Below are 12,164 nucleotides of genomic sequence, written 5' to 3' on the forward strand. Positions count from 1 at the left end.
TATTTTTTTTCCCACTGGAGACCCGTATATCTCTTTGCCCCAGGCGTTAACAAAAGTACAACTCTTGAAAGGCCTTTAAATAGACTCTGTCGAAACTGTCGAAGCCTACCTTGGCCTTTTATGCAATAATACATCTACACACAGAGACCATTCCACCTTGAGGCCATGTCCTACACTTGGAGTGCTAAATTATAGAACAGTAAAGGAACATGATTTCTTTATGAGATCTTACTGGGCAGGAAAGACATTCAGACATGAGTGGACAGAAAACAAGGCAAAGTGAGGTTTATTGAAGAATTTGTGACAGTTTCTTTGCTCTGTGTAGCCCTCATGTTGACAGAAAAAGTCTTTTAAATGTATTTCCTTAAAACACAGTGATTCAAGAATTATTTAGTAGTCAGCACTGACAGCACCCGATGTAAAATAAACACCCTCTGCTCACCACCAGGATGTGGTTCACATTAGATATTGACAAAATGGTCTTATATCTCCGATTAATGGAGAATAAAGGCCATCTTAAACATTTGGCACAAATTAATAAGATGAGGATGATGATTTTTTTTGTGTTTTTACAGCCAATATTTGGTATCCTTTCAAGTTGTTGTCTTAGTGCAAACCTTGGTGTAGTGACAAGTTATCAGGTCGAACATTCTTCATTCATGTTTCATTCATTCATTTTTGAAAACCAACCACATCTTTGGTTCAATGATCAATTTCTATGATGCACAACACTGTAAATAAGCAAAATACAGGCAAACGTTTCCTTTGATGACAGATTTTAAAATCAGTTGACGTGTTTTACTTGTCAAACTATTGAGAGAGGTTTGGTGCAAACTTTTATGTCACCTCCGTCCCTTCAAGAACATTTCACCCTGACAGGGAACACCAGGCTGGATTTATCAAACTATCAAACGTAATGTGAATTAGCTGCTGTAACTTAGCAAAAGTAGGCAAGTGCACTGGGTATATGCAAATACACAGAAACATCTTGCTTTGGTTATCAAAGGATATGTCTGCTTGGACTGAAGTTCAAGAATAAAAACTTTACACTGAAACAGAAACGAATGTGTCACCACAACCTGTCACCAAGGACAGGAAGACTGACAGACACAGTTAGTAAGTACTTTTTTCATGATAGACATCACCTTGGTTAATATGAGGGTTTTGTGAAAGCAGAGACCAGGACTGTTTTGCCTTCAATCAGAACTGGAATTGGTGAGTCAGACATAGAGGTGGGATTTAAACAAAACTGAGAGAACAAGGGACACTCTTTGAACTCATTTGAACTGTCTGCACATACAGTCATCCAGTTGACTGCACAGCTCGTGTTTGTGTGTGTACATACAGTGCATTCAGAAAGTATTCAGTACATGCAGAATCATTGATTATCTTTGAGATGTTTCTACACCTTGATTGGAGTCCACTTGTGGTAAATTCAATTGATTGGACATGATTTGTAAAAGACATGCACCTGTCTATATAAGGTCTCACAGCTGGCAATGTATATCAGAGCAAATACCAATGTGAAGGAACTGCCTGCAGAGCTCAGAGACAGGATTGTGTCAAGGCACAGATCTGGGGAAGGCTACAAAAAAATTTCTTCTGCATTGAAGGTTCCAAAGAGCGCAGTGGCCTCCATTATTCTTAAACAGAAGAAGTTTGAAACAACCAGGACTCTTCTTGGAGCTGGCCGCCCAGCCGTGGGAGAAGGGCCTTGGTAAGAGAGGTGACAAAGAACCTAATGGTCACTCTGGCTGAGCTCCAGTGATCCTGTGTGGAGATGGGAGAAACTTCAAGGACAACCATCACTGCAATACTCCACCAATCTGGGCTTTATGGCAAAATAGCCAGATGGAAGTCTCTCCTCAGTGAAAGACACAGGAAAGTTTGCAAAAAATCACCTGACAGACTCTCAGATTCTCAGAAACAAGATTCTCTGGTCTGATGAAACCAAGATTAAACTGTATGGCCTCAATTCTAGGTGTCATGTCTGGAGGAAACCAGGCACCGCTTATCACCTGCCCAATACCATCCCAATGGTGAAGCATGGTGGTGGCAGCATCATGCTGTGGGGGGGGGGGGGGGGGGGGGGGTTCAGCAGCAGGGACTGGCAGAGCTTGTGGTGTCATACCCAAGAAGACTCAAGGATGTAATTGCTGCCAAAAGGTACTTTAACTAAGTACTGAATAAAGGGTCTGAATACTTATGTCAATGTGATATTTCAGTTTTTCCTTTTTAATAAATTTGCAAAAAAAAAAATCTAAAATAATGTTTTTGCTTTCTTATTAGAGGGTATTGAGTGTAGATGAGAGGAAAAAAATAACTGAAATGGTTTTAGTATGAAGCTGCAACATAACAAAATGTGAATACTTTCTGAATGCACTGTACATTTATTACCACAAATCAAGACAGATTTATCCCCACTCAAAATGAAACTGATGTGTCTTTAAGTTCTTACAGCATTTCCTTTTGCAGTCTACTCACTGAAACACTCACGGTTCACTGCAAACAGAAAAATTGGCCATGTGACCAACAGCAATGCAACTGCAGATATGTCATGTGTATGTTGTCATGAAATCTGGAGCCATACAACCCTAGCTGCTTGTAGCCCCACATTCAGGAACTACAGGAGGAGGAGAAAATGCAAGTTTTGTCAAACCTCAGCATTACAGATTGGGTTGACAAAAAAATAAAAAATAAAAAAACAGGAGCATGTGATATACAGTACATTCAGATCGCTGCTCCACCTTTATCTGTTTTTTTGTTGCCTCCTGGGGAGCATGAGCTTTGCCTTAGTGTCTGAACGTGGTGCTAAAATGAGGCGACACCGCGGTCAGTCACACAGGAAACTCAAAAGACAGACGACCTCACATCCTGCCTGAGCTCTGGAAGAAACACTTCCTCCTTAAAAGCAGCAGTGAGTGCAAGTGCTAAAGATCTCTCACATGAAGGCAGTGGTGCGGTGCTGAGAGATGTTCAACAAGATACTATACCGTATGTCTGCTGAAATTTAAAGTCTAACCTTGCAGACATCTCTGTTCTGAAAAACAGAATGCTATCACAATGATCTTTGGAGGGAAATTACATTCACAAAATTTTCAAGTGAATAAAAGGAAATTACAAAGCGACGTGATTAGCCTGAGGCCAAGTTTTCATCACAGACACGATTCAAAAACAATAAAAGGTATCAACTCAAGAATTATACACACTGGTAATGGCTATAAGTTGACCCTGAGGTCCAAAGGATTGTTTGCAAACTGGCATCTTCTGTTCACTGCTATTGTGTTGCTACTGAGAGAGGTTGTAAATACATCAAGGCAGTGCTCAAAAACATTTAAAGTGGCACATTTCACTAGTGTCACTTTAATAATTCCCCTGTGATTACTAAAAGAGCTGAAAAGGGAAGGATGTTGTGCATCTTGATCTCACCTTCAAACTGGCAGTGAAACAGATGAGACAAAGCAGTGGCTTTGATGTCTGGTGCTAATATAACAGAAACCATCCTCCCACCACTCTATCATCTGCTGACAAACATCACGTAGATATTTTCCCATACAGTCTGCAAGTCCAGACATCGCACATTTACAAAACCCTGCCACTCTTGTGTAGCAGTACAACAATAGCAGCCTCTCACTAAAGCAGACCGCATTTGCTCACTTCAGTCTCTGCCTGTGCGTCTGCCCAGAGCAGCCAGCCCCCTTGGTTGCCATCAGGGCTTCTTGGCTGCAGTTTTGGCTTTCCCGTTGGGTCCTGTTTTGATCTGGGTCATCTCCACATCTGTCAGGGCGTCAGGGGGAAGGCACGAGCGCATGCGTTCAATGGTCTTCTGGTAAGCTGCCCTCTCCTGCTCCAGAGAGCGAATCATGTGCTTCATTTTGCTCTCCCGAGAAAGGAAGTTCTCCACGCTTGTCTCCAGCGTCTGAATCTTCTGCCGTGCAGCCTGGAGGACACAGACATCTTACTTCAGTATAAACAGGCTATGGTACAAAGAGACATTTTGACAGAGGGCAAACAAAAAGCACTCCACTATAAGTCAACACCTGTCCGACTTTGTGCTAAGATCCCTGCACTAAATCCGATGCAATCAAATATGACTGTAGTTAATACAGAACCTGTGCCTTGTGTATATCACTTGTTAAATGTTTTGGTAACCATTATCCAAAAGCAGAAGTCCTCTAAATTTTCTTTGTCACATCAGAGACAAGAGCAGCTCAATACCTCTTTGACATTCATTAATGTAAAGACCACCAGGTGAGACTTTACCAGTCTTTCTGTATGTATATTCTCATAGTACTGAGCAAAATTAAAAAGAATGTGGGGAACATACAGCCTTTCAATCCCTTTGTTTCTCTATCGTTGCCATTGTTTTTTAAAGTTATGTTTTAGTGCCATCTACAGGTAGTCTGACACATTATCAATGGCAACAACTGGGTGTCACACAACAATACGACAGAGCCTTTACTCTGTCAAAAGAGGGAATTATAAACTGAGTAATAACTTAAATACTTCCCACAATGATACATGCCCCTTCATTAGAAATTTCTAAAGGTACCACACAATTAAAATGATGAACATTTACGCCAATTACATACTAATGACTTGCTCGTTTCCTAGAATCATTCCCACTGATGTAAATGAAAGGTTATAAATGAAAAAAAAATTGTTCCTTTTGCAGATCAAACTCTAAGTGTGATCCTTTACCTGAAGTTTTTCCAGCAGATCCATGTTCTGTTTCTTCAACTGTGCATTTGTCTTCTCTAGTTTATCCAGCCGGTCAGAGTCATCAGGCAGCGGCCCGGCATCTAACATCTCATCCTGCAGGACACGGTACTCAACGTCGTATTCATCCAGCTGCTTGGAGATGTCCATCTCCATTACCTGGCAACCCACAGAATACATAGTGAGACATATGCCATCAAGTTATTAAAGTATATTGATATGTATGTTACAACAGCTAACGGTAAGGTCCCGCAAAATTATAGAAGAGTTTATAGGATAAGTCTGGTGATGTCATATGTCTTTATTGTTGTCATACACTCTTCTGCTGCCATAAATACTCACTAGCATACCACATTTGCTACTTAAAAAGTCCCCAAAAAACGCCAGTATTAGTGTGTTCAGGGAAATTATGTAACCTTTTTTTAGAAGTGAAAGCATTTATTGGTGATAAGAGATTCACATCTTCATTGGAACTGACTGGGCTTTGGGGGAGCCGCAGACAGACACCACTAGAAAAATGTTATGATTGTGGTTAAACACATATTGCAACAGCTCTTTCAGCAGGACGTACAGTAACACAGGGTACTGTAAGTGCAAGGTATTCTGTTATAGATTGCACACAAGGAAAGCAAATATCCCTCTTTATAAATACACATGACATCAAAATGCCATTATTTCAGTATTATTTAAGTTGTTAAAGAAAATAACAGTTTTATTTTTGTTTATATGTGGTCTTGATCTGCTCTCCTTTCTGGATCAGGCCAATGTGGAGAAACTGACAGCCACTGGAGAGCTTTGACCAAGTAGGTTTAGTCTTACAAGAAGAACATATGGCTTGTCTTACATTATGGTAAATAAGTAATACTAGACCTTTAACAATGTGATACCTATCGACACATTTTTCAACATCACAAACATCGAGAAGCTTTCAGCTAACCGCTACTGCAAAATCTGGGTTAAGTCAACATTAAGAATTACGTTTACATGCTTCATTGTGTTTGATTATCTGGAGACCTGGAAGTGTTTTTCATGCAATTTTCCACTCTGTACCTTTGCAATGGTCTGCTCCATTTGTGTTTGACTGAGGGTGGGAAGTGTAGTTTTCAGATAGTCCACAATGCTCTCAAAGGTGTCACACTCTACTATCTCTCCCTCATGGCTGCTCAGCAGACAGAGGGCCACTTTAAAGATTACTTCAGTCCCCTGGACAAATAGAAAGTCTGGCAAAAGAAAAAAAAAAACAAAAACACAGACACAGCAATAAGAACACAAACACTTTACACACTTTACTTTTAAGCTGTGGTGATTAGGAGACTATTCTAAAGTCATTCTCTTTTTAAAATAGCAATTGTGCAGATAAGTATTTGGCCATCATTCTAAAAATATACCAAAGATGCGAGACACAAAGCCGAGGGGGAACTGAGAGGCGAAGAGAGTGAGGAACCACGGCGCGGCGTAGAGGCTCGGACAGATCTCGTGTTCCTCGAAGTGATTGTACAACTCTCGGTTGTAGTCGTGTAACAGTCTAGAGAGCTGGTACATCTGAACCTGGGATCACACAGACAGTATGCACAAGAATACACACACACACACACACACACACACACACACACACACACACACACACACAGATATACACACACAGGTCAAAACATGAGCTGTAGAAGAGAAAACTGGTATATCTTGATTTGTCCCAAAACAGTGTGACTATTATAGTTGGCAAATGATCCTTTGCCCAAGCAGCCAGTTACTTAAGTACTATCAGTGGTATCTTAGAGTCTTGCTCTGACATGCATCAAGTCCAAGTATTTGATAAGCTATGCTAACTCTAACAGCTCTTAACAATATATTACAGTGATCTGACAAGTGCTAGAGTGAAATGCACAGCAGACTGAAAAGAGAAGCAGAAGTTAGCTCGAGCTAAAATTGGCTGTTATCAGTATTACAATTTCCTGACAGTTACAGAGAAAAAAAGTAATACCTTTACCTCCTCGTACTGAAACACTGCACAGAGAGAACAGCACAAATTCCTCCTGTCTCTGCAAACTTCTTAAAAAAGAACTGCAGTGTAGAGAGACCCAGCGGGCCACTGTTTGGCTAAATTGTTACCTGCTGTAGATTAAACATTGCCACACCAGCTGATGCTTTAACCCCAATGAGTCAGCTGATATTTAACTGAGGCTAACAGAATGAGCATGCAGGTGTGGTTTGAATAAGAGGTGGAGACACTTGACTACTGTTTGCTGTTGCTAACCAATAACTCACACAAGGCCATGCTGAATATATGTGTCCAGAGTGGTGGCTGTTACTTACAGTACTTCTGATACAGTAGGCTAAAAACTTTAATGATAGTATTTAAATTTAAAGCTACTGTTTGTAGAATATTTATGTGATAATAGCCCCTTCAAATTATTCTGATGGCATTTTTTTAAAAATGAGGCAATCCTGTTGAATAAAGGTTTTAAAGGGGGGCTGCAGATGTCTTGTAAACAAACAAAAGTCATGTTTACATAGAGTTTTACTCACCACAATGCATTGTGTGTATCCTTCAGGTCTAACAAAAGTGTTGAAAGCGATTCTTTCTTCATAAAACATTTACAAAGCCGTTTTTATGAGTATTGTAAATCTTGTAATCTTCCATCTATGTTTACTAGCTTGCAGTCTTCTTCTTCCCTGCCTTTGTGTGTGTGCGTCCTCGATTGAGTGCACAAGACAAACAAAAGGGGACCCATTCGTGAAAAAACAAACAAAAGAAAGGTCAGAAACTCCACAGGGTAACGTTAATGTTCGGGGCATTTTCTTTCTTGCAGTATCACATGTAAAGTGATATCAGTCTGCCATAACCTGTAATTGAATGGAGCTCTAATTTGACCTTTTTAAAACTGAACGTTGGCACAACAAGTAATCGTGTCTGATGTTGAGCCCCAAATTATCTTGCAGAAGAGAAATTTAGGGGATTTATTCTTTATATACACAGAAATGAGGTCCCTCACATTGTGATTACATGTTGTAGTGGTCCCTCGACACATTCTTGTACTGACCTGCAGAGAGACCATGTCAGGTCTGTACTGGCGTCTGATGCCGAGGTCGTACATGAAGAACTTCAGCATGTCAAAGGCCTGTTCTTCGCTCATGTGGAGCAGCAGCACGCCAGCCACAAAGCTGATACCCTGGCAGTAGCCGACCTGCGTGTACAAAACAAGAGTGCACACATTATGTAACGCAAATCTGATGATCACCATCACTATGGCCTTACAGATGTGCATTATGGAGAAAGGAAATGTGTCTGCTCTGTGTACCTCTGTATCCAGCAGAGAGTAGGCTTTCAGGAGGTTGTAGAGGGAAAGCTGCCCAGCACCCAGCTGGGCTGAGAAGTACTCGTGGGTGGGGAAGGTCCGGCCTGAGGAGGAGATTAACATCTGAATATTTACAAAATGTTCAGTTTCTGTGAACTTTCAACATAACTAGAAAAAGTTGATGTTGATGAGCTGCTGTGTAGAGAAGCTGAGATTTGTTTGAAAAAAAGGAATGTCCAAAATCCTCTAAAAAAAATCCCATAACGTGCATTATTCTCATTAACTAATACAGAAACTCAAACAGTCAAATTTGTTTGCTCTCCATGACTTGTATGATAATGTGCCCACCTAGATCCACCAGAATGGCATGCTGCTGTGCGGTGAGCTGCTTCAGCAGATCTTGGTAGGGGGTGTCCGGGGCTTGCTGACGTTGGGGCAGTCTGTGACACAGCCGGTGCTGATGGGAAAGTAGCAACCAGACCTCCCCACGCCTGCTTTTGGAAACACCTGCACGCAAAAAGCAAGAGAAGAAGAGCTTGTTCAAAACCCCACACACACACATGTACAGTGGCATGAAAAATCATAGATACAGACATAGATGAGGATGTATTCTCTACAGCTTTCTCTCACTTTCTTACACATAAAAAACACACACACACACACCACATACTCTCTCTCACCTTGGCAGAGTGCACGGTACATCTCCTCCTGGTCTTGTGGGACTGTCGTTCTGCCTGGAGCTGTCAGTTTTCTCTCCCACAATGCCTGTGCATCTTTGGAGCACTGGCCCACTTCCTGGTAGTTCAGCTTCATCTTGCGGATGTGCAGCTCATCTCGGCTCGCTGCAACACAAACAACAGAATAAAAAGAGATTAGAGAACACATTGAATCTTAAAGCGCACCTTTTCATATGCACATATCGTGGTATCATTTTTACATGTTATTTATGATTCTCTGATGCACCAGAAAATCAAGACCTGAGGCAAGCACAAGAGAGATGTACTTAGAAAGAACATAAAAGCCCTTCTGTTTTCACTGTTGTAAAACAGAATATAGCTGATCAAAAGATGTCAGATTTGAAAGCAAGTGTGAATATTGTCCCTTATGCCTTTTTGTCACCAGTTACTATTGAAAGCCTACCACATAAACACAAGCCACAATAACCACATTAACACCAAAGATCCATTATGCTGGAGGGCCTGGAGAGGCTAAATCAAGACAGCGGGGAGAGGTACACAGGACAAAAGAAACACAAAACACCATAAAGTATGATCACCCCCGAACATGCAAACAAAAAGAAGCTGAATTGAATGAACATAAACCAACACCCCAAATCATGCAAAACACCTTCCTTTAGCCCAGGTGCTCCTTTTGTTTTGCTTACCTTCTATTGAAAATAGTTATTCACAGTTAGGTCCTCAGACCAGCATTGGCGTCATAATAACAAACAAAGGGAAAGAGATGTGTTGGTGGTCTGAATATAAAAGCTACACATAGCAAGTGCATCCAGAGGCTCCCCCAAATGAACAAAAGTCTCCTAGTTTTCTACACTATCTCCTCCTTTTCCCTGTGAGATCGACATTAATGCTGACACTGTCATGCTTACTGTTTTTTAAACGATTGCAGGGTTAGGGGAATGGTCTGTACTGTAACCGTATCGTATAATTGAATGATGGGAGAGTTTTCAGATCATAACAGTTCACACAACTTAACAACAACAACTTAAACAGCAGGAGGTCAGTGCATGTAAAATTATGTTGATGTCTGTGTTTTGAGCTGTGCATGCATACAAATGATACACATCATAGGATTAGGAATTTATAATCTATAGGGTGCGGTTTTACTTTGTGCCGTTATCCACTTTTGATAATAAAGTAGCTCATTAACTGTCTGGCATGGCCTCAATTTCCTCTTCTCCACTATATTCCTCATCAGTTAACTTCCTGTTAGGAGACAAGTGGTAGTGAGGGAGGAGAGGAAAGGATGCACCCTTTATAACCCTGACCATTAGAGGGCGATGTTTCCAAAAGCTATGTCCGGTTATTTTACTGAACTCTGACCTTACATAGCTGTTATTGATGGGTTTTCCATGAAAAAGATTAGTTCTATGCACTTTAACCTACTCAGTGTCTGTTTGAGTGTGTTTGTGTGTGTGTTGATCTGTGTGTATACTTGCAACACCCAAAACACTCTGCTCTAAATATAGCTGTGCACCAGAATCTCAAACCAAGACGGCAACATTTGACTTCTCAAAATAAACAGAAACGACAGCTTAAGGAGTCATCAACTCTTTTGGCTTCTAACACTGCGCACGCTGACAAAGCCTCAGTCAGGAACAAGAATATAAATGTTAAGAGCATGGGGCCGAGAGTGAAACTTTTCATGATAGTTGAGAAAAAAATAAACTACCACCGTAATAAATATCTTCAACGGCAGATAAACCTTAACAATAAGACCCAGTGTGAGCAGTTTTTGAGGAGAAGAGCCTCATGACAACTTATAAATATCACCAGTGTCTGCAGAGAAACAAATACACTTAACATTGAATGTCACTGAGTGATCTAGCTGCAACAAGAGCATGGACATCTTGTTCTTCAAATTACTAATTCATGTGACCAAAGGAGGGATTTGTTCTGGAGCAATTATCATAGTTCACATGGCCAGTAGTAACTGCAACTCACCCTCCAGTCTCTGGTTCTCCTTTTCCATGCGTAGCAGGATGATCTGCTGGTGGATGGCAGTTTTCCAAAGAGCTCGATAGTCAGTCCCCGTCCTCTTGGGCCTCTCCCCAGACGGTTGTTCGCCTGTCTGGGGCAGCAGGTTCCCCAACGCATCCACACTTGCACGAGGAGAGAGAGGCAACAGCTCCCTGGCATCAGAGTGGTCTAAAACATTAATAGAAAGCACTTTTTTTTACTTATACAATTAAAGCTCTACTTATCACTACTTTTCATAGTAACAGTGACTCTAATGACTAAGTGTATAATGTGAAAGGAGTTGCTCATAGCGATGAACCGACAATTATCACTCGACTGTGCAGCTGTACAGTCATGAACAGAGCCTGTAGCCTCTTTTAGCTCATTAATTTGTCTCTACAGCATATTTACTGTTTTGGTACACTCTCACTTCTCTCATTAACCTGCTTTCCAACACCAAGAGACAATTGTCTTCAGCAACAAAGCTGTGATAAACCCACTGTAATGTGACTTGCTCAGCACCAAACTGCAGACAAAGTTAGCAACTAACTAGTGAAGAAAGTAGGTCCTGACCGATACTGGATTTTTGGAACAGATGCCGATACCGATACCGATATTCAGGAGTAAAAAAATTCTGATATCAATATATCGGCCAATAATCTTGTATATGCATGTATATACACGATATATGCATAAACACATTTTTTGCAACGATCCCTCAAATGTGGTTATCAAACACTTGTGACAAAGATATGAAAGATATATGTAGAACAAAAAACATATGTTCATATATATTAAACTTGAATTAAGAGAAAGGATCAAATATACATAAAATACTGCCTATATAACTTTTTAATTTTTAAAAAAATATATCCGATAACCGATATATCTGTGATAGGCCAATATCGGCCGATGACATCGGCTGACCAATATATCGGTTGGGCTCTAGAAGAAAGTTGACCATCTAGCAGCTAAAGAGCCAGATATATCAGGAGAGGCAATATTGAGCTTACATTCATCATGTCACCAGAGACATGTCTTTAAATAAATGTTAATGTGGCTCCATGTCTGCTGAATGTCTAAATAGCTAACCTGTTTTCTAATAAAGTAGCCACAACAGCTTTATAGGCCAATAAGGCAGGTTTTTGATGAGGGATAAAAAAGACATGTCATTGTGGGCTACTGTAAAGTAAAATAATTTAAAATGTAAAAACTGTATTTGGGATTGGTGTATGAAAATGTGTGTTTTGCAAAGACAAAGTTAGGCAATAGTATTGCTACCAGATTTCTCACCATTTACATTCTGCATTAATTAGCTGTGCCACTCTTTTAAAGAGAAAAAGTTACAAAAACAAAATAATAAAAAGCAAGACTGATTAAAATCTGAGATGTGGCCAAGATATTAGTTATGATCTAGATCCAAGAATAATTTGCTTGCTACATTTTTTAAGAT

At 40.4% G+C, this 12,164-nt stretch overlaps 1 protein-coding gene across 7 annotated transcripts in view; it reads right to left on the reverse strand.

Annotated features, from left to right (window-relative positions):
• Positions 1-259: 259 nt before the first annotated feature.
• Positions 260-12,164, reverse strand: part of tbc1d4 (TBC1 domain family, member 4) — a 31,714-nt gene continuing 19,809 nt past the window's right edge. For 3 of the 7 annotated variants that reach the window (XM_044365138.1, XM_044365136.1, XM_044365139.1), the window contains 10 exons: positions 10,697-10,900; positions 9,400-9,402; positions 8,696-8,857; positions 8,364-8,522; positions 8,019-8,119; positions 7,761-7,904; positions 6,108-6,267; positions 5,770-5,939; positions 4,702-4,878; positions 260-3,940 (listed from right to left, as the gene is read on the reverse strand). In XM_044365138.1, coding sequence (XP_044221073.1) covers positions 3,710-3,940; positions 4,702-4,878; positions 5,770-5,939; positions 6,108-6,267; positions 7,761-7,904; positions 8,019-8,119; positions 8,364-8,522; positions 8,696-8,857; positions 9,400-9,402; positions 10,697-10,900 — 1,511 coding nt within the window. In that variant the 3' untranslated portion in view covers positions 260-3,709. Of the gene's footprint in view, positions 3,941-4,701; positions 4,879-5,769; positions 5,940-6,107; positions 6,268-6,700; positions 7,000-7,760; positions 7,905-8,018; positions 8,120-8,363; positions 8,523-8,695; positions 8,858-9,399; positions 9,403-10,696; positions 10,901-12,164 lie in introns of those variants that run through there. The other 4 variants (XM_044365137.1, XM_044365141.1, XM_044365142.1 and 1 more) reach the window with 3 other exon arrangements.

This window comes from Thunnus albacares, chromosome 11 (assembly GCF_914725855.1).
Source record: "Thunnus albacares chromosome 11, fThuAlb1.1, whole genome shotgun sequence".
NCBI classification, from domain to species: Eukaryota; Metazoa; Chordata; class Actinopteri; order Scombriformes; family Scombridae; genus Thunnus; species Thunnus albacares.